The following is a 22,641-nucleotide window of genomic DNA, read 5'->3' on the forward strand; positions in this document are numbered from 1 at the left end:
ACCTTACTCATTGAATTCCTCCAGCATTTTCCCACATCTGCAGCAGTTCTTGTTTTACTGCTAAATCTCAGCAGGTCATCTGGGAAGAAATTTCAGGTTGACGATCCATCATCAGAAGTAAGATCAAAGCTCCTCATTCATCATCATCAGTGAGTGCTGACTTGATACCGAGGATTGAAGCTTGAAGGTTAATCAAAAGTCTAGATCGAGGCCCGAAAGTCATTTGGAAGTCCAAAAGTCAAAACAAGATGGTCAGAGCCCTGAGTCTGAATTTCTAGGATTCTGCAGGGGAAGGTGAAGGCCCAATGTCTGCATGAGTCAGCTGAAGGCTGGAGGCTGAAGATGACTTGTTCTAGGATGAGTAGACAGTGTATGTGCATGGTAAGAAGGAATGGGACTTACTTTGCTGTTGTTCCTTTGAAGATTGGTGTGTTCTGTTTTGTTGTGTTCTATGTTGTTCTGTTGAGCATGATGGGCATGTTGGCACCAGAATTGTATGATAGCACTTACGGGCTACCCTCAGCACATCCTTGGGTGTGTTGGTTGTTATCACAAAGAACACACTTTACTGTATATTTCAATATACACAAGACCATAAGATCATAAGATACAGGAAAAGAATTAGGCCATTTGGCCCATTGAGTCTTCTCTACCATTTCATCATGTCTGGTCCATTTCCCTCTCAACCCCATTCTCCTGCCTTCTCTCCACAACTTTTTGCTCCCTGGCTAATCAGGAACCTATCAACCTTTACCTCAAATGCATCCAATAACCTGACCTCCACAGCCGCCTGTGACAATGCATTCCACAGATTCGCCACCCTTTGGCTAAAGAAATTCCTCCTTACCTCTGTTCTGAATGGTTGTCCCTCTATCTTCAGTCTGTGCCCTTGGGTCACAGAGTCCCCTACCAAAGGAAACACCCTCTTCATAACCACTCTATTTAGGCTTTTCACCATTCAATAGGTTTCAATAAGATCCTCTAAATTCCAGTGAGTACAGGCCCAGAGCCAACAAATGCCACTCATATGATAACCATTTCATTCCTGGAATCTTTCTTGTGAACCTCCTCTGAACCATCTCCAATGTCAGCATATCCTTTCTTAAATAAGGGGCTAAAAACTGCTCACAATACTCCAAGTGAGGCCTCACCAATGCCTTCCTTATACAGCCTCAGCATTACATCTTTGTTTTTATATCCACTCCTCTTGAAATGAACGCTAACATTGTATTTGCCTTCCTCACCACCGATTCAACCTTAGGGCACCTTGGATTTTTGAATTTTCTCTCTGTTTAGAAAACAGTCTATGCTTTTATTCCTTCTGCCTAAGTGCATGACCAGACACTTCCCAACACTGTATTCCATCACCAATTTGCCCATTCTCCTAATCGGTCTGTCATTCTGTAGCCCCTCTGCTTCCTCAACACTACCTCCTCCTCCACTGATCATTGTATCATTGCAAATTTGGCCGCAAAGCCGTCAATCTCATCATCCAATTTGTTGACGTACAAGGTAAAAAGAATAGATCCCAACACAGACCTCTGTGGAACACCACTAGTCATGGCAGCCAATCTGAAAATGATCCCTTTATTTCTATGCTTTGTCTCCTGCCAATCGGCCACCGCTTTATTGATGTGAGAATCTTTCCTGTAATATCTTGCACTCTTATCTTGATTAGTAGCCTCACGCATGTACCCTGTCAAAGGCCATCTGAAAACCCAAGTACACAACATCAACCAGTTCTCCTTTGTCTATCCTGCTTGCTATTTCATGTAATTACATGTTTCTGCTTGTTATTACATATTATAAGTAAATCTGAATCAGAATTTGAAAGAAGGAAAATAAGTTAGGATTGTGTTGCAGAAAGAATAGTTAGGTATTATAAAACAAGGGGAAAACCTGTTGGGATGAGGCTGAGGTTACTGAGATATCTAGTGAACAGATTAATGAGACCATTCAGAGAGAGAGAGAGAAAACAAACAAGTACACATGCTGATACATATTTGAAAAGTACACAGGGATGTTAACACGTTGAAATATTTTGAGTATGGTGTAGCCATGCTTTCTTTGTTCAGATTTCTTAGTCAGAAATTGTGATACTGTGGGGTGTAATGGATTTGAAAATATTAGCAGAATATTTCCCTCTAGATCTGACAATAATATTGTATTCATGGTCAGCCATCTCCTTCCCATCTCTGTGAACTGGAGGTCATTCCAAGCTTAACTGTCCCTTAACTCACAATATCCTCGCCATTCCACTTCCAACTTAAAATTAAGCAATTTTGCATCTCAATGTTTGTTATTAACATTTGCTAATATTTGCAAAATCCTGCAGCACAATAAACATCTGAAATATTCAGTGTCCTCCAACCTAGACTTCTTCACTGATCCTGGAGGTCATGTCAGCAAGTACTGAGGTAACCAGCATTCCCCAAGTCACAGACCAGTCCTAGGTACTTATGGGAGGTCAGGGTTGGAGGTCTGTGCCAGTCCTGAAGTCAAAGTCCATACAAGCCTGGAATCTGAGGCGAGAGGGTCAAACCCAGTGATGTCCAGAGAGTAAAACCAAAGGTTGAAATCCAGAGCAGGCAATTCAGGAGGTAGAAACCTAAAGGTCAAAGCCTGAAAGTAGAGGGCTGAAGGTGTCACGAGGACCCAGGTCACGGGGTTCGGAGGTCCAGAAGTCGAGGCCCAAAGGTCAAATCTGTGATCAGCGAGTCTTGCGGTGAAGTCTGAAGATGGAGGCCTGATATCTGTAAATTTGAGAGTCCGGGACCAAGGACTGGAGGGCTGGAGATGGCCTTCCCAGGGACTGGAAGCCAGTCTGTATGTGTGAGTAGTTGGATCGATGGGACAGAGAGAGCACAGAAAGGATCTTGTTTTGTTCAAAGTACACATATGTCCCCACATACAACCCTAACATTTGTTTTCTTATGGGCATACACAGTAAATCCAAGAACCATAAAAGAATCAATAGAAGAGCAAACCCAACAACTAATGTGCAAAAACAACAAACTGTGCAAATACAAAAGAGAGGAGAATAATAATAATAATAATAATAGTAAATAAGTAAGCAATAAGTATCGAGAATATGAGATGAAGAGCCCATGTAAGTGACTCCATAGTTTGTTGGAACTGTTCAGAGCTGGGGCAAGTGAAGTTGAATGAAGTTATCCCCACTGGTTCAAGAACCCGATGGTTGCAAAGTAATAACCGTTCCTGAACCTGGAGGTGTGAGTCCTGAGGCTCCTGTGCCACCTTCCTGATGGCAGCAGCGAGAAGTGAGCATGGCTGAGTTGGTGGGGGTCCCTGATGATGTTTGCTGCTTTCCAGCGACATCGCTCCATGTAGATGTTTGTTGTTGCTATCTTATTTTGCTTTGATGTTGTTGTTCCTTGTGGTGTTCTGCAGAACATTGAGGGCATGCTATGGATGGCACCTGGTTGTGTGGTGACACTTGCATATTTCCCCCCAGCGCATCCTTAGGTGTGTTGGTTGCTAACACAAACGACGCATTGCACTGAAAGTTCTGATGTGTATGTGACAATTAAATCTGAATCTGAATCTGGATTCCCTTTTCCTGTGCTTGCTTTAAATGAATTGATTGTCTTCTGGCAGGATATGTTGCAAATTTGGCCACAGTAAATCCTCTAGGCTTCAGGAAGTTTCATCCATGTAGCTGCTTGCCTGTTTATGAAGACAATTACTTAATTTTAGCAATGAACTGCCAACACAACAAAGTTCTCCCAAGTTGGTGCAAAATGGAGTTCTCTACACATCCATTAAGCACGTGGCCACTGCCCTGTTCGCCAATCAGTAAGTTTTGTCTCCATTAAAAAATAGCTGATCGTTATTTATCTTAAAAACTTTAAAAATTGGCCTTGCACCAAGTACAGCTGTAAGCAATGCGACATTGCCAAAGCAGCAGAAGGCTTGCTCCTGCCGGTGGTCTCACAGTCAGTGCCAAACGCTGAATGCATATCTCTTCCGCTGCAGCTAAACTGAATCTTAAATGTGAACTTATTTGCACAATAAATGTATCTCATTAGCCTGCTTCTCACAGTTTGAGGTTGAAAATTGATGCAGCCCTTGGAATACTGTGGCAGCTGGGAAGGGGGTTGGGAGTTGCTCGGGGAAACAGGTCGCGCTCCGCATCCCTGTGACCTGGCTGAAATTGGATGCTCCCCGTGCAGCAGGCTTCTAGTACAGATCCACGTCCAGACAGGGGACAGCTTGATAATACACAGCCACACTGCACCCTTGGACATTACATTCATATTAAATAAAGACATTAAGGATTTCTCAGAATGTAACAAAACAATTACCAAGGTAATAAACGGACATTTTATAATGGAAATATCATTAAGGAAAATAGTCTTTTTGGATATGAACTACAGCTGTCACCTAGATATTTTTGGACTGGCAATTGTACAGTTACAAAGGTGGGAAATGTGTCATTTGAAAGCTGTAAAGAAAATTTAGCATTCAAAAGCCTCCCCTTTGTTCTGCATGAGATGCAGTTTTAATTATTTTACTGCATACTCAGCTTTGTAGGCATTTCACGTCTAAATTTAGTAGACCATTTGCACTTTAAAAAGAGCATTCTGTTATAAACCTGCTCCCTGACGCTAAGGTTGCTATTATAGCAATTTGCAAGCATAATTGAGTAGTGTCATTGTGTGTTGCTGTGATAACTTTTGCATTGGAACCAGTGTAAGACAAACCCTGGTGATCCATATTTGCTGCCCATAGGGTTACTAGTACATGTGTGATAGTGTAGAGATGACAGCTGGTATGAAGCCACAATAAGGAGGTTAAGCTGTTACACTGGTAACTACATAAATGTGTTGCAATTTCGGAGTCTATGAGAATAGGATATTTTATGTTTATTAACTAGAATGAAACATAGGCCATAAGGGTTAAGACACTTACAGCATGAGCAGTTATTTTATTTTCATAATTTTATCCCAGTTCATTTCTAGGACTGGAAAGTTCCGACAGCTCCTTATATTCCATCACCGACTACGGTTAATTTCTAATCTGCTGTGTGTCAATTTACACCAAAGGTAAGCTTTCAAGGAACAGGCCACTGTAAACCACAGTCCACTTATCAGCAGAATAATGTAAATCATATTGCGTAGCGTAGTGTCATGGCTAGCAAAATGTTCTACAATGCCAGAGACTCGGGTTCAATTCCCACTGCTGCCTGTAAGGAGTTTGTGCGTTCTCCCCATGACTGCAAGGGTTTTCTCCCACAGTCCAAAAGCATACTGGTTGGTAGGTTAATTGGTCATTATAAATTGTCCCTTGATTAGGCTAGGATTAAATTGGAGGAATGCTGGACAGGCGTGGCTCAAAGGACTGGAAGGGCTTCTTCCATGCTGTACATCAATAAATAAATGAATAACATAGGATATTCACGTTATTGAACAACAAAAAGCAATTTTGTGAGTAATGCACCAGTAGACATTTAAACAGTTATTGACACTGAAAAGCCTACCACGTGAGGGATCTGCATAATACACAGCCAAGAAGGGCCAAAAGGCCTGTTTCTGTGCTGTAATGTTCTATGGTTCTATAAAATAGAAATTCCTGGGTTCAAAGATAAAGCCAATCCGTCTCAAAGATGCCACCCACAAGTACATATTTATACTTTTCTCTTTATTCACTTTTCAGGTTCTGAATACTATTGCCAAAGACCATGTTTATTTTCCACCTCTAATGGGTGGTGATGCCTTCTGAACTGCTTCAGTGCTCCTGGTGAATGTGCCTCCCATTGAGCTGCTGGTTAGGGAGTCCCAGGCTTTGGATTAGTGATGATGAAAAACTGACAATATATATCTAATCCAGGAAGGGAAGGGAACCTGCAGGCCGTGCCGTTTCCCAGCGGCTGCTCCTCTGAACTTGCTGACGTTAGAAGTTGGGGATGCTATCAGAATTGCCTGAGCTACAGTGAATTTTATAGGTGGCCCCCTTGTGGCCACTGTGGGTCTGTGCTGTGCAGAATGATTTTTTTTAGGATGGTGGAAGGGGTACTAACAATTAAATAGATTGCTTTTTCTGATGGTGTCAACCTTCCTGAGAGTTGGTGGTGCTGCACTCCCTCCAGCACATTCAGAGTATTCCATCACATGCCTGGCTTGTGCCCCAAGAATCCTCATGCCACAGCCCAAAGCAAAACCAGACCACAGCTGATTTCCGTCAGCTGCCTATCAATAATCTGTTCCTGATTCATAGTTTACAACTCAGTAGAGGGCATGCAGTGCACATACAAGCTGTAAGAGAGGCGTTCTGGAAAATGAAAAAAAAAGAGTTTTCCCCAAATGTGGCTTTTTCCAGAAAAGAAGATAAGTTTTGCAGCACACTGCAGACTGTACATCAACCAAGATACCGTCCTGACAAACACCAGATAGCTCTGTCAAGCAGTGAAGCACTAATGACATGTTCTCCATAACATCCAATAGTTTGGACACAAATGGTTTCAACCAGCAGTAGGAATGAGGTCTTGTCATTTTATTCCTGTTATTCCCAGATTCCTGGACAAGGAATTGCTCCTTATCAATGTGAGGATATGCCAGTTCTGATTTAAAAATAGTGGGATTTCTAGTTACTTAGCAATATAATGCAGTGTGGGATTTGGCTGGAAAAGGGAAGTAGAATATTAGAACTAGCTAATGCAAAACATAAAAACACATTGTTAAGGCTTCCATAGATACAACAAAAAGATTGGCTATGGCTCATGTGGGTACATGGCATACTGAAGCAGGAAAAGCTAAACAATAGCAAGACAAACATATCATTTGTGTATGTCCTTACGAAGAAAAAACGGAAAACCTTCGAGACATAGTGGAAAACTAATGGTCTAATGTAATTGAACCATTTAAAGAAATCAGCTTTGAGATCTAGCACTAGAGAAATTGTGCAGGGGGATGACCATGTTCAGCGTAAGGTATGTTGGTATGCTACAAGGATACTTGGGTGCAAGAGTGGCAAAGCCCTTCTTTGATGAAACTCTAATCATGAATATTGCCTACAGGTCTGACCTATCCATCTCAAGCCCAATACACTTCCAGTTTATTCTTTCTACAGAGTGGAGCATAAGTTCACTAGATTGATTTAGAAACACAGAACACAGAAAACCTACAGCACAATACATGCCCTTCAGTCCACAAAGCTGTACCAAATATGTCCTTACCTTAGAAAATACCTAGGATTGTCCACAGCCCTCTATTTTTCTAAGCTCCATGTACCTATCGAGGAGAATCTTAAAAGACCCTGTCGTTTCCGCCCCCACCACTGTCACTGGCAGCCCATTCCACGCACTCACCACTCTCTGCATAAAAAACTTAACCCCTGACATCTCCTCTGTACCTACTTCCAAGCAGCTTAAAACTGTGCCCTCTCATGCTAGCCATTTCAGCCCTGGGAAAAAAGCCTCTGTCTATCCACACGATCAATGCCTCTCATCATCTTGTACATCTCTATCAGGCCACCTCTCATCCTCTGTCGCTCCAAGAAGAAAACGCCAAGTTCACTCAATCTATTCTCATAAGGAATGCTCCCCAAACCAGGCAACATCCTTGTAAATCTCCTCTGCACATCCTTCCTGTAGTGAGGCCACCAGAACTGAGCACAGTACTCCAAGTGTGGTCTGACTAGGGTGCTATATAGCTGCAACATTACCTCTCGGTTCTTAAAACTCAATCTCACGATTGATGAAGGTCAATGCACCGTATGCCTTCTTAACCACGCAGCAGCTTTGAGTGTCCTGTGGACTTGGACCCCAAGACCCCTCTGAACCTCCTCACTGCCAAGAGTTTTACCATTAATACTATATTCTGCCATTATATGTGACCTACCAAAATGAACCACCTCACACTTATCTGGGTTGAACTCCATCTACCACTTCTCAGCCCAGTTTTGCATCCTATCAATGTCCTGCTGTAACCTCTGACAGCCCTCCACTCTATCCACAACACCCCCAATCTTTGTGTCATCAGCAAATTTACTAACCCATCCCACCACTTCTTCATCCAGGTCATTTATTAAAATCATGAAGAGTAGGGGTCCCAGAACAGATCCCTGAGGCACACCACTTGTCACCGACTTCCATGCAGATTACGACCTGATGGATAATGATTTGTATAGGGGTGCGGTAAAATATTCCAGAAGATGTATAGTCTTCAGGATTCTCTATCCATTCTCCATCTGAGAGGTTTGTGGATGTTCAGATGCTTAGAAGAAATTTCCTTTCAACTCTGTCCTGAATTGATGAAGTCTGGTTAACTACTGACTCGAGTTAGCCAAGCCAGGAAATAGCAACTCTGCTTCTACTATGCCCTCTCTCTTCAGAATTCAATGAGATCACCTCTTGCACATTTAGACTCATGTCAAGTCTGTGTAATCTGTCCTCATATAACTCACCCAACTTCCCCCCCCCCCCACAAAATTCCCCCCCCCATCACCAAACTACATCCTAGGTATTCCCATACTCTGATGATTGGTATTTTGGAGAGTATACTTTTCAAGCAGCATCTTTTATGATACCTTCAGGGTATTGGAATGTGTGATAAGTAATCAAGTATTCTGATGTGTACTTACAGTACATGTTATTCTGGACGGTATCTTAACTGTGGACTTCTGAGCCTAATGTAGCAAAATACAAAGAACAGAAAGAATGGCAAATATTGAAGTTGGCAGGCAATTTGGCTCAATAACAGGAAAATCATTTCTAATTTGACCTTCTCTCTAAACCAAAATGTACCACTTCCACCAAGGTCATCAGCATCATCTATTTTCCTTCTGTGGAACAAGAGCACGGAAACCAACAGGAGTTTCCTACTTTACTTTATCTGTGATCAGTTAACATCAATAAAGAGGAAAAAATGAACCTTAAACTGCCTTTGTCTTTCTGGGTCACTTGCCTTTGCCAATAAGGCTACTAGGAGATCATGTTAGAATATTTAATTTGTCTTTAATACCAAGGAAAGAAACATAAAATGGAGTTTAAAAACATATCTGTCATGTTAACAATACTCTGCAGATCTCAATCCAAATCACAAAAATAAAGCTTTCACTCGAGTACCTCTGTCCATATTCCACCTGTCAGCAAGAGTTTTCCATTTATACTTGAGGGATAGGCAGTGGATTCTCCACCGACATTTAGTTTGACTAAACTCATTTCCTTTGACATTTTGGACAACCAGAGAAAAAAGAAAGCATCAATAATGTCATTTTGTGATGATTGTTTAACCTCAATAAATTCAGTGTACAATAAAAACAGATGAAAAAGTGTCAATTTGGGTCACGTTCAATTCCAGGTAGTAGAGGATTTGTTGCCTTTTCTATTAATCAGCATTTTTTTCTGTTTGAAGTTGCAATATTAAATATGATATTATGACAGATTCAGTAAAATGGTGAAACACTGACTTGACTGTTATCCAGAAGCCTGGATGAATGACATGGAGACTGGGGTTTAAATGTGTACAACTGTGACCATGAAGTGATTGGATTGTTGTGATGAATCTATCTAATTCACTCATTTCCCACCCTTACCTCGTGTGTGCTGTGTGTAAAGGCAGAAACATGACATTGTGACTGACTCGAATACAAGCAGTAAATGGGCAGCAGAATACACAGTGGGGTCTCTGGGAACAAGAAGTGATATAAGACCATAAGTCACAGGAACAGAACTAGGGCATTCAGCCCATCGAGTCTGCTCCACCAGTCCATTTATTATCCCTCTCAATCCCATTTTCTGCCTTCTCCACGTAATCTTTGATGCCCTGACTAATAAAGAACCTATCAACCTCCTCTTTAAAAATGCTCAATGATTTTGCCTCCACAGCCATCTATGGCAATGAATTCCACAGACTCTGACTAAAGAAATTCTTTCTCAATTCTTTCTTAAATCATGTCCCTCTATGTGTGCATAGAATCACAAAGTAACCCTACAATACAATGAGTATGTTATAATACAGTTTACTGAGAACTGTAAGTTAATAAAAAATTGGAAAAGATGGAGGTAATGAATGGAGTGAAAACCAAGAGGCAAGATGTAAAACATGCCTCCAGTTAGAGTGGGTAAATCAGGTACTCTGATCCCATATTGCTAAGGTAAGTTTACATGCATACAACTGAGGAGTTTACAGTCTTCAGGGACATGGGGAAAGTTCTATAAATTTCCAAAGTGTCATACGTGATGCCTATATTCAAGAAAGTATTAAGTAAATGACTTGATGTTTATTCAAAAATATTAATATTTGCTAATCATACCACATTTGGCATGGAAACAATGAGAATCAGTTAACTGTAAGGAGAAAATCAAAAGAACTGCAAATGCTGTAAATCTCAAACAAAAACAGAAAAAAAAATGAAAATCCTCAGCAAGTCAGGTCTCATCTGCAGGAAAAAAGTACTACATTTATGCTTCAGGTGAGACTTCCATCAGGAATGCAAAAGAATAGCAGAAAGTGGCAGAGGGTTTAATACAGAAAAGTGTCAGCTGATGCACTTTGTGAGAGAGGATGGGAGAAGCAACAGAGACATACAGTAGAGTCACAGGTTTAAAGAGGGACCTGGGGCTCCTTCTGCACTGGAAATAGTATTAGGGCATAGTCTATAGAACATAGAAACATAGAAAATAGGTGCAGGAGTAGGCCATTCGGCCCTTCGAGCCTGCACCACCATTCAGTATGATCATGGCTGATCATCCAACTCAGAACCCTGTACCAGCCTTCCCTCCATACCCCCTCACCCTTTAGCCACAAGGGCCATATCTAACTCCCTCTTAAATATAGCCAATGAACTGGCCTCAACTGTTTTCTGTGGCAGAGAATTCCACAGATTCACCACTCTTGGTGTGAAGAAGTTTTTCCTCATCTCGGTCCTAAAAGGCTTCCCCTCTATCCTCAAACTGTGACCCCTCGTTCTGGACTTCCCCAACATCGGGAACAATCTTCCTACATCTAGCCTGTCCAATCCCTTTAGAATTTTATACGTTTCAATAAGATCCCCCCTCAATCTTCTAAATTCCAGAGAGTATAAGCCTAGTCAATCCAGTCCTTCATCATATGAAAGTCCTTCCATCCCAGGAATCAATCTGGTGAACCTTCTTTGTACTCCCTCAATGGCAAGAATGTCTTTCCTCAGATTAGGGGACCAAAATTACACACAATACTCCAGGTGTGGTCTCACCAAGGCCTTGTACAACTGCAGTAGTACCTCCCTGCTCCTGTACTCAAATCCTCTTGTTATGAATGCCAGCATACCATTCGCCTTTTTCACCACCTGCTGTACCTGCATGCCCACTTTCAATGACTGGTGTACAATGACACCCAGGTCTCGTTGCACCTCCCCCTTTTCCTAATCGGCCACCATTCAGATAATAATCTGTTTTCATGTTCTTGCCACCAAAGTGGATAACCTCACATTTATCCACATTAAATTGCAACTGCCATGAATTTGCCCACTCACCTAACCTATCCAAGTCACCCTGCAACCTCTTAGCATCCTCCTCACAGCTAACAGTGCCGCCCAGCTTCGTGTCATCGGCAAACTTGGAGATGCTGCATTTAATTCCCTCGTCTAAGTCATTAATATATATTGTAAACAACTGGGGTCCCAACACTGCACCTTGTGGTACTCCACGAGTCACTGCCTGCCATTCTGAAAAGGTCCCTTTTATTCCCACTCTTTGCTTTCTGTCTGCCAACCAACTCTCTATCCACATCAATACCATACCCCCAATACCGTGTGCTTTAAGTTTGCACACTAATCTCCTGTGTGGGAACTTGTCAAAAGCCTTTTGAAAGTCCAGATATACCACATCCACTGGTTTTCCCCTATCCACTCTACTAGTTACATCCTCAAAAAATTCTATGAGATTCGTCAGACATGATTTTCCTTTCACAAATCCATGCTGACTTTGTCCGATGATTCCACCGCTTTCCAATGTGCTGTTATCACACCTTTGATAACTGACTCCAGCATTTTCCCCACCACCGATGTCAGGCTAACCGGTCTATAATTCCCCGGTTTCTCTCTCCCTCCTTTGTTAAAAAGTGGGGTTACATTAGCCACCCTCCAATCCTCAGGAACTAATCCAGGACCTGAAGGGTTTTGAAAAATTATCACTAATGCATCCACTATTTCTTGGGCTACTTCCTTAAGCACTCTGGGATGCAGGCCACCTGGCCCTGGGGATTCATCTGCCTTTAATCCCTTCAATTTACCTAACACCACTTCCCTTTTAACATGTATTTCTCTCAGTTCCTCCATCTCACTAGACCCTCGGTCCCCTACTATTTCCAGAAGATTATTTATGTCCTCCTTAGTGAAGACAGAACCAAAGTAGTTATTCAATTAGTCTGCAATGTCCTTGTTCCCCATGATCAATTCACCTGTTTCTGACTGTAAGGGACCTACATTTGTCTTAACCAATCTTTTTCTTTTCACATATCTATAAAATCTTTTACAGAATAGTAAAACATAGAATAGTACAGTGCAGTACAGGCCCTTCGGCCCACAATGTTGTGCCGACTCTTAAACTGTGCCTCCCATATAAACCCCCACCTTAAATTCCTCTATATACCTGTCTAGTAGTCTCTTAAATTTCACTAGTGTATCTGCCTCCACCACTGACTCAGGCAGTGCATTCCATGCACCAACCACTCTCTGAGTAAAAAACCTTCCTCTAATATCCCCCTTGAACTTCCCACCCCTTACCTTAAAGCCACGTCCTCTTGTACTGAGCAGTGGTGCCCTGGGGAAGGGGCGCTGGCTGTCCACTCTATCTATTCCTCTTAATATCTTGTACACCTCTATCATGTCTCCTCTCATCCTCCTTCTCTCCAAAGTGTACAGCTCTAGCTCCCTTAATCTCTGATCGTAATGCATTCTCTCTAAACCAGGCAGCCTCCTGGTAATTCTCCTCTGTACCCTTTCCAATGCTTCCACATCCTTCCTATAGTGAGGTGACCAGAACTGGACACAGTACTCCAAGGGTGGCCTAACCAGAGTTTTATAGAGTTGCATCATTACCTCACGACTCTTAAACTCTATCCCTCGACTTATGAAAGCTAACACCCCATAAGCTTTCTTAACTGCCCTATCTACCTGTGAAACAACTTTCAGGGATCTGTGGACATGTACCCCCAGATCCCTCTGCTCCTCCACACTACCAAGTATCCTGCCATTTACTTTGTACTCTGCTTTGGAGTTTGTCCTTCCAAAGTGTACCATCTCACACTCCTCCAAGTTGAACACCAACATTCTGGAGTTAGTTAATATTTTTTTATATAACCTTCGGCAAACAATCTTTAGACCTGAATGTGGATTGTAGAATAAATTTAAAATTCAGCCCTTGATAATAGTTTCCTGGAGTTGTGGACACCAGTTAATTGAAAACCAGACAATGCTGGTTAACATTCATTTTGAGTGTTTGGAGTGTGGGTGTGAAGAAGGAGCTGTGAAAATCATATGTAATTCAAAGGAAGCATTGTAGATACATTGTAACTATAGAATTGTCCTGCCACTACCTTTGATCTTTAGCATATAACATGTCATGTAATATTGGGTGAAACAGGCCCTCTGAGAGATCTCATTTTGTTGAATAAAACAGTTCTGCATCCACTAGCTTCAGTGTCTCTCCAGTGACTTTGCTCACGTTACAACAGTTAACAAAACACATGGAATATTGGTATAGAAAGTGATATGATCCCTGATATTGATTGATTTTGTTAGGTGTGTCCAGGAAGGATTCCTGACACAATATGTAGACAGAACAGCTAGAGGGGAAGCCATACTGGATCTAATACTAGGCAATGAATGTGGTTAGGTAACAGATCTCTGAGTAGGTGAGCAGTGCAGACACAGTGACTACAATTCCCTGACCTTTACCATAGCCTTGGACAGGGATAGGAGCAGACGATATGGGAAAGTATTTAATTGGAGGAGTGTGAATTATGCTACTTGGCAGGAACTTGGGAGCATAAACTGGGAACTGATGTACTCAGAGAAATACAAAGTGAAAAAGTGGAAGTTGTTTAGGAAACACTTGCATGGGCCTCCAGATAGGTTTGTCAACTGAGGCAGGGAAAGGATGTTAGGGTGTAGGAAACATGGTTGACAAATAATGTAGTACATCTAGTCAAGAGTTTGAAAGAAGTATACTTAAGGATTAGGAAGCAAGAATCAGACAGGATGTTGGAGAGTTATAAAGCAGCCTGAAAGGACCTTATGAAAGCTGGAAGGTGACATGAAAAGGCCTTGGTCCAGGGTGTTCTACATGTACCTGAAGTACAGGAGGATAATGAGAGCGAGGGTACGGCTGATCGATGATAAATGAGGATATATGCCTCAAGTTGGCGGGGTTCTTAATGAATATTTTGCTTCAGTATTCACTAGTGAGAGGAAGCTTGATGAATGTGAGGACAGTGTAGAACAGACTAATATGCTGGTATATGCTGATGTTAAGAATAAGGATGTGCAGGAACTCTTGAAAAACATTAGGATGGGTAAGTACCTGGGCTGGACAGATATATTCTAGGTTACTATGGAAAGCAAGAAATGAGATTGCTGTACATTTGGTGATGAATCTTGCACCCTCACTGACCACTAAAGAAGTACCAGATGACTGGTGGGTGGTAACTGTTATTCCTTTGTTTAAAAAAAATGAACAGGGATAACCCTGGGAGTTAAATATTAGTGAATCATATGTCCGTGGTAGGGAGAAAATTGAAGAGGATTTTTAGAAAGAGAATTTATGATCATTTAAAGAAACACGGGCTGATTAGGATTAGTCAGCATATCTTTGTGAGGGACAGGTTGTATCTCAGGAGCCTGACGGAATTTTTCAAAGAAGTGACAAAGCAAATTGCAGGTAGAGCAAGTGCATACGGATTTTAGTGAGGTGTTTGAATAGGTTCCCCATAGTCGGCTCATACAGCAAATCAGGAGGCTTGGGATCCAGGGAAAAGTGGCTGCATGGATTCAGGATTGGCTTGGCCACAGAGGGGGTAGCTGATTGAGCGTATTCTACCTGAAGGTCAGTGATCAGTGATTCACTGTTCTGGGACTCCTGACTTTTGTGATTTTTACAACTGACTTGGATGACGAGGTGGAAAGGTGGATTAGTAAGTTTGCAGATAGCGCGAAGGTTGGTAGGATTATGGATGGTGCAGAAGGTTAGATTGGAACATTGACAGGGTGCAGAGCTGGGCTAAAGAGTGGCAGTTGGAGTTCAATCTAGGAAAGTGGGAAGTGAGTCATTTCGGATGGTCAAACTGTAAGGCAGAGTATAGGGTTAATGGCAAGATTCTTAGTAGCAGGGAGGAACCGAGAGATTTTGGAGTTCATGTCCATAGATCACCCAAAATTGCCATGCAAGCTGATAGGATGGTTAAGAAGGTATATCTTGGCACTTCACCCTCTGGTCTTCTGGCACTAACAATAATACACAGATCTCAGAGACGGCTTCTGTAATTTCTTCTTTGACTTCCCATTTTTTGGCCATTTTGTGAAATTACTTGGATTGAATTGAATGTTGAGGCGTGTTAGGGTGTATTCTACAATTATGGTATATAGCGAAATACTAATTTCAATAGCAACCAATCTTCAGACCTGAACATGGATTGTGGATTGAGCTTAAAATGCAGCACAGAACAAAGGTCATTCTGGAGCTGCAGAATGGGGTAGATTACAAACAAAGAAACACTCCATTTGACCTAAGATGCCTGCATATGCATGAATGCAGCTCAGAGTCATTGGGGAGTAATATTCATTTTGGGTGTCTGGAGTATTGGTAGGAAGATGGAGGTGTTTTAAAATTTTATGTAATTCAAAGGAAACATTATGGATACACTGTAACTATAGACATGGTTAGCTTTGATCTTGAGTATACAAAAATGTCATGTAATATGGCCTCTTCTTCCAAGAGTGTCTCCAGTATGATTCCTGGTTGCTTTGTGAAGTAAGGACTTCTATATCCATCAGCCACAGTGTCTCTCCGGTGACTTCGTTCACAGTCACAATAAGGAGTACAAGATAAAAACAGTTTTGGATAAGTAAACAAAACAAATAGGAAAAGTAGAAAACTTATAGAAAAAGTACCAGAAAATAGTGAGTTAAAGCTTTGGAAAAGAATTATGGGGAGAATGTAAGGAAGAACCTTTTCTTTAAATACATCAAGAGGTAATAACTTGGAACTTACCAACTTCAAAAGTGGTTGAAATGCAAATACTCAGTGGAATTAATTTTCAGTGCTATCAAGATAGCCCAGAATAATGAAACCAACTCAATTTCTTTATATAGAGCCAGTATAGACCCAATAGGCTAAATTGCCTCTTTTTATGCTGTAATAATTCAGTGAAATAGTCCACACGGCTGAGGGATGGGCAGTAAATAATGATCATGTCAGTCTGTAAACTGATAAATAATTTATTCCACCTCTTTAATCTAGTTTTACATTCAGAGGATGTAACTGAAGATCCTTATTGCCCATTTCTACTTCCAGATTGTTTCAGAAACTCCATTTCAAAGGACTTCTAGAGGTTACAGTTTTGCACTGTTTCTGTAATAATTCAAAGATTCAAGATTCAAAGTTCATTTATTAAAGTATGTATGCAGTAAACAATGCTGAGAGTTGTCTTTCCACAGACAGCCATGAAACAAAGAAAAACATGGATCCCATTCAAAGAAAAACATCAAATCCACAAAGTGCAAACAAAATGAACAAATAACGCAAACTAAAACAAAATAGTAGCAAAAAAACACAGAATATAAAACACCCAACGACATTGTCATTAAAAGAGCTCAGGCATTTTCAGTTCAGTTCAATCTCGTGCCGTGCCATTCATTACCTGCAGGCCACAGAGCCTGTCAGCCCCGATCAAAATCACACAAAATAGCAACAAAAAAGGAGCAACTAGAAACCAGAAACAACTCATAAAGTGAACTACAGAGTCCAGTCCACAAACGGCGTTGATTAAATCGTGCCCAAGACGCCGAACTCTCTGACAGCATCAAGCGACAGAGAGAGAGACCATTCATACTCAGGCACCATTCTCCAAGAGCAGGAGATAGAGACCAGTCACACGCAGGTAGATGGTGCTGAACGCCCGCCCAGCTTCCGCTCCAGTCTTCGTTAATTTCAATCTTCCTTGATGCTTTAATCAGCGAAATTGGAAAGGAATGGAGTCAATCATGGGCTTGCGCTCTATCTCTGGGCTCCTTGGCCTCCAGGCCACACCCTTTGCTCGAAACCTCACCAAACCCCCTCGGAGACAGCAAAGCACCAGATCGCTCAATCAATCGGAAAACACACTGCCAAAGTATAGATCACAAATTGCAACAGCAGCAGAGTTAAGTTTGAATGATAAGAAGTAAAAGCAGTGAAAGAAGTAGTTTCGTGAACCAACTGAAGGGTGTCTCCCTTGATCTCATTGTTCGCTGAGGACATCATTAAATACAGTACTATTAATGTAGATGTTTTAAGTAGGTGGAACCTGGCAATAAGCTAATGATTATCTTATACCCTATCTAAATAGTAGTAGAAAAAAATTGTATCCAGTCATGTTGGTATACCTGGTTGACTACAGAAAACCAGTACCAACAAACTGGCTGGTCACGGACATCTTAATCCTCTCACTGCAGCAGCTGGAGGTTTCCATCCGCTTCAAAAGGGCAGCAATCGTATTAGTGCCAAGAAGAGTATGGTGACACATATAAAAATTGCTGGTGAACGCAGCAGGCCAGGCAGCATCTATAGGAAGAGGTACAGTCGACGTTTCGGGCCGAGACCCTTCGTCAGGATTAACTGAAAGAACAGATAGTAAGAAATTTGAAAGTGGGAGGGGGAGATCCGAAACGATAGGAGAAGACAGGAGGGGGAGGGATGGAGCTAAGAGCTGGATAGTTGATTGGCAAAAGGGATATGAGAGGATCATGGGACGGGAGGCTGAGGGAGAAAGAAAGAGGGAGGGGGAAGCCCGGAGGATGGGCAAGGAGTATAGCGAGAGGGACAGAGGGAGAAAAAGGAGAGAGAAAAAATATATATATATAATAGTAAATAAATAAATATCAGATGGGGTACGAAGAGCAGGTGGGGCATTAACGAAAGTTAGAGAAGTCAATGTACATGCCATCAGGTTGGAGGCTACCCAGACGGAATATAAGTGTTGTTCCTCCAACCTGAGAGTGGCTTCACCTTGACAGTAGAGTATGGTGAGTTGCCCCAACAACTATCACCCAGTAGCATTCACAACAACTGTAATGAAGTGCTTTGTGAAGTTGGTCATGACTAGTACTAACTCCTGCCTGTGCAAGGACCTCAATCCGTTGCAATTTGCCTACCACCACAACAGTTCTACAGCAGATAAAATCTCACTGCTCTTCACTCTGCTTTGGAGCACCTAGACAACAATAAAACATAATCAGACTGCTGTTTATCGATTACAGCTTGGTATTCAGTATCATCAACCCCTCACTAGTAATCAACAAGGTTCAAAACCTATTCCCTCTGCAACTGGATCTTCAACTGCCTCATAGGGAAACCACAGTCAGTACAGATCAGCAACATCTCGTCCTTGCTAGCAATCAATATAGGCACACCTCAACCATGTGTGCTTAGCCCACTGTTCTAATCCCTCTACACTCATGACTGTGTGGCTAAGTACAGCTGAAACACCATCACTAAACTTGCTGATGATGTCATTTTTGGAGCAGAATTTCAGATGGCAACAAGAGAGAGTACAGCAGCAAGATAGGTTGGTTGGTTGAATGTGTTGAATCAACAATCTGGGACTCAACTCAGCAAAAGCAAGGAATTGATTGTCGATTTCAGGAAGGGGACATCAAGAGAACATGCATTCCTCTTTGAGGAGTCAGCAATGGAAATGGTGAACGCCTTCAAGTTTATGGCTGTCAATATCACTGAGAATCTACTCTGGGCCCAACACATTGATGCAATTATGAAGAAGGCATGCCAGCAGTTTTACTTCATTAGGAATTTGAGGAGATTTGGTATGTTACCAAAGTCTTAAAATTTCTACAGGTGTATGGTGGAGAGCATTCTAACTGGCTGCAACACAGCCTGGTATCAACACTTCTATGCACAGGATTGGAAAAGGCTGGTATCAACACTTCTATGCACAGGATTGGAAAAGGCTGGTATCAACACTTCTATGCACAGGATTGGAAAAGGTTGCAGAGAGTTACAGACTCAGTCAATTCCAAATATTTACAACCCTCCCCATTACCAAGGCCATCTTCAAAAGGCAGTTCCTCAAAAAGTTGGCATCCATCGTTAGGGACCCCCTCCATCCTAGACATGCTCTTTTTTGTTCCTACTGTCTGGGAGGAAGTACAAGTGCCTGAAGACCTAGACTTGGTGATTCTGGAACAGCCTCTTCCCTTTGTTATCAGATTTCTGACCCATATATAAACACTCGTGTGACACATACAAATTGCTGGAGAAACTGAGCAAGTCAGGCAGTGTCTATGGAGAGGAATAAACAGTCAACGTTTCAAGTCTTAACCCAAAATGTTGATTGTTCATTCCTCTCTATAAGTGCTGCTTGATATGTTGAGTTCCCCCAGCATTTTGTGCATGTAAGATTGGAGCTGGATACATGCTACAGTCTCCAATGCCTTTGTCTGCATAAGTTTCCTCTGGGTGCTCCTGTTTCCTCCCAATTTCCAGAGACATATAGTTAGGATCAGTGAGATATGGGCATGACAGAATTGTGGCGACACCTGTGGGATGCCCCCAGCACAATCTTTGATGGTTTGATTTGATGCAAAATAATGCATTTCACTTGTGTTTCAATGTGACAATCAAAGCTAATGTAACCCCCGGTTAATATTTTTAGTACTATACTGTAGGTATTTCATTTCAGCAGTTCTGTAACGGCAATCTGTTCTGCTTTCAGCCTGTTTGGGTTTTGAGCTGAGATAAGAAGAGGCTTTGTTGCTCACCTTAGGAATGAATGTGGTGTCACCCAATCAGGATGCTGAAATTCAGAGAAAGTTCTAGAAAACACTGGTGCGGGGAGGTCTTTTTTGGCCCGAGCTGGGAGAAGGCAGGAGTGAAGATGGCTGAGGATGCTGTCCCTGTTGCACAAGGTGCTTTGTGCAGATGAATGGTTTCAAGGAGAACCAATACTCCCGTGGAAGACCCATTTGTACGAGATGGATTTCAAGCGACATTCGGTTTGTGCATTCATGCAGACTGAGGGTCAGACATGAGTGACAGACAAGTTCAAGATAAGCTCCAATTTAAGTGCATATTTGACTGTTTAAGAGTAATGGGCCCTCTTTGGTTTTTACTTTCTTTCCCTTAATAACTGTTTGCCTAAGTTAACATTCTTAAATATACTCTTTATAATTGTATGCAGTGTACAATCTGTTACTTCTTGCTGACGAGCGATTGCCAGGAGCAGTAAATCACACAGCATTCACACTATCTGGGGTTTGGGTGGGCGAGGCATCCCAACTTCAGGGATTTGGCAGGGCCAAAGTCGTATACACCCTAGATGTACGAAGTCTGAGAAAGATGGGTTTCTCACCTCAGAATCCAGCAGCTGTCCGCAAGGGGCAAGCAAGCAGCATTTCCGAGGCGCTCAATAAAAACGGGTTTCACTAGTCTTTAATTTTTATTCAATATTGAGTTCTAGCTTGACCTTCCCTTGTAAATTAACTGATCTGCTATCTGATAAAGAGAAGCTCAGTCTACGTGTAATATGCTGTAGGGTTTCACTGCTGTGTAATATGCTGTAAGGTTTCACTGATAGTGTAATGGTTTCTCTGTAGCAGCAATGTTTGGGTTATGACTAGAGATAACAGGGTTTGGAATGCTGTTGTTCTTTCTTGAGAGTCTGGAAGAGAGATTTTCACAGTCTTTTGCCAGGGAGAGATAGGGAGAGATGAGGAGAGAAGACTTGAATGGAGAGAGTTGGCAGACCACCGGATAGAGTGGACTTGGAGCGAGGGTCCTAAGAGCAGCGAAGATCAGAGGAGGTCGATGGTGGACAATCAGCATATCAGTGAGCTCCAGCATTGCGCAATAGACTGTTCCATAAGATTAGGCCCTTTTTCTTTTTTCTCGTTTTCTTTACTAACCATATAGTCAAAGTAAGAATTATAAAGCTTAATTGTTTAATTGCATATTGTGTACTGTTTGTTATTTCGGGGTACTGATTTAAGCAGGGGGCACATCGCGCAGCATCCACCCAAATGATATTTCTTAAATTTGGCCAGGCCGGGAGCTATCACCCCTTATATTAAGCCGCTAGCTGAAGTTAGAGTTACATTTGTGGGGGCTTATCCGGGATTGATTCCGTTGGATGCTGTGCGATTACCCTGAGTAATGAACCAGTGGGGCAGATATTTGTACTCCAGATGAATTGTTAATTCACCTGTTAAGAACTGTTGAAGTTGTGACTGTGGGCAGAGGGTTGATAAAATGGCTGGTGCAGCTCTCGTTTTAATGCAGACCAGAGCTGAGGTAGTGGTGGCTGGTGTGGAGATTTCAAAGACAGGGTTCTCTCATTTCCGAGAACTGAGGGGAAAGAGTGGTTGGATTTGGAATGTCTAATTAGTCCATGTCCCCCGGTGAAGGAGAATTCTGAGTTAGTATCCGCCCTTTCTTCTCTGGCGAATAAATGGAAAAATCAGATCCAAAGTCCCAGCTACGGCAGGCTCCGCCTATTCCCTGAAATAATGCCCACCCCTAAAGGGGAGGAGCAGTATGAGACGTGGGTGGAGCGGATCTGTCAGTTATTAGATGAGTAGCAGTGCTCGGATGATGAAAAGTGACAGAGATTGGTTGAAAGTTTGAACGGGCGGGCCGTTGACGTTGTGAGAGCTGTCAGGTTGAAATATCCCGTAGCGACAACTGTCAATTACATGCAAGCACTGGACAATGCTTTTAGCCCGACCGGAAGCCCAATGGAGCTCCTGTAAATTGCTTGCAGCGCAGAGGAATCATTCAGGCGGCTGAGGTGGATCAGTTAAGAATGAACCAGATAGCCAGGGGTGCCCAGTCCCTTGACCGGATCGCATGGGGTCTCCGACAGTCTCATAAGATGCGCCCCCCTCCATCTTTTGTTGAGCTGATCAGAGAGGTACAGGAAGAGGAGAATGTGGTGGAGGCGAGGGAGGACTCAATCAGCAGGGTACAGTCCTCGGTAGTCATCCTTGTGGTGAAGTGACCACAGATAGCCTACCACGGGGAGTGGTAGAGGAGACTGTAGCAGAGTTGAGAACGGAGGTGTGTCAGCTGTTATCAGTGGATATGACCCCCCTCCCATATGATGGAGCTGATGGGGGGGGGCGGATTCCCCAAGTGGATGAACAATGTGGAGGGCTGCTGGCAGCAGGTGGCAGGCCAGAAGGAGAGTGAGTCCCCGGGTACCTCAGCAGGGGAGTCGTTGGGAAAACCCAGAGGAGACCCAGTGAGGAAACAGTCCGGTGTCTCTGGAGGAACACGTTCCCAGCAATGTACCAAAGAACCCCTGAAAGCAGAAGACCCTATTCCTGAAGGTTTAGTGGGACCATGCTCCAGCGTGTCGCTATGGACAGAGGATATTTATGCAAAAGCCATACTCAACACCGGGTCACAGGTCACGTTACTGTACCGTTCAT

The 22,641-nt window shown here is 42.5% G+C and overlaps 1 protein-coding gene across 3 annotated transcripts in view; it reads right to left on the minus strand.

Annotated features, from left to right (window-relative positions):
- LOC140194560 (GTP-binding protein Rit2-like) overlaps nucleotides 1–22,641 on the minus strand; it is a 387,704-nt gene that overhangs the window by 175,235 nt on the left and 189,828 nt on the right. For 2 of the 3 annotated variants that reach the window (XM_072251777.1, XM_072251779.1), the window contains exon 4: nucleotides 8,602–8,646. The exons of the other annotated variant lie outside the window; for it this stretch is intronic. In XM_072251777.1, the coding sequence (XP_072107878.1) occupies nucleotides 8,602–8,646 (45 nt within the window). The remainder of the gene's footprint in view (nucleotides 1–8,601; nucleotides 8,647–22,641) is intronic. 3 annotated transcript variants of the gene reach the window in all.

Source organism: Mobula birostris, chromosome 3 (genome assembly GCF_030028105.1).
Source record: "Mobula birostris isolate sMobBir1 chromosome 3, sMobBir1.hap1, whole genome shotgun sequence".
NCBI lineage: Eukaryota > Metazoa > Chordata > Chondrichthyes > Myliobatiformes > Myliobatidae > Mobula > Mobula birostris.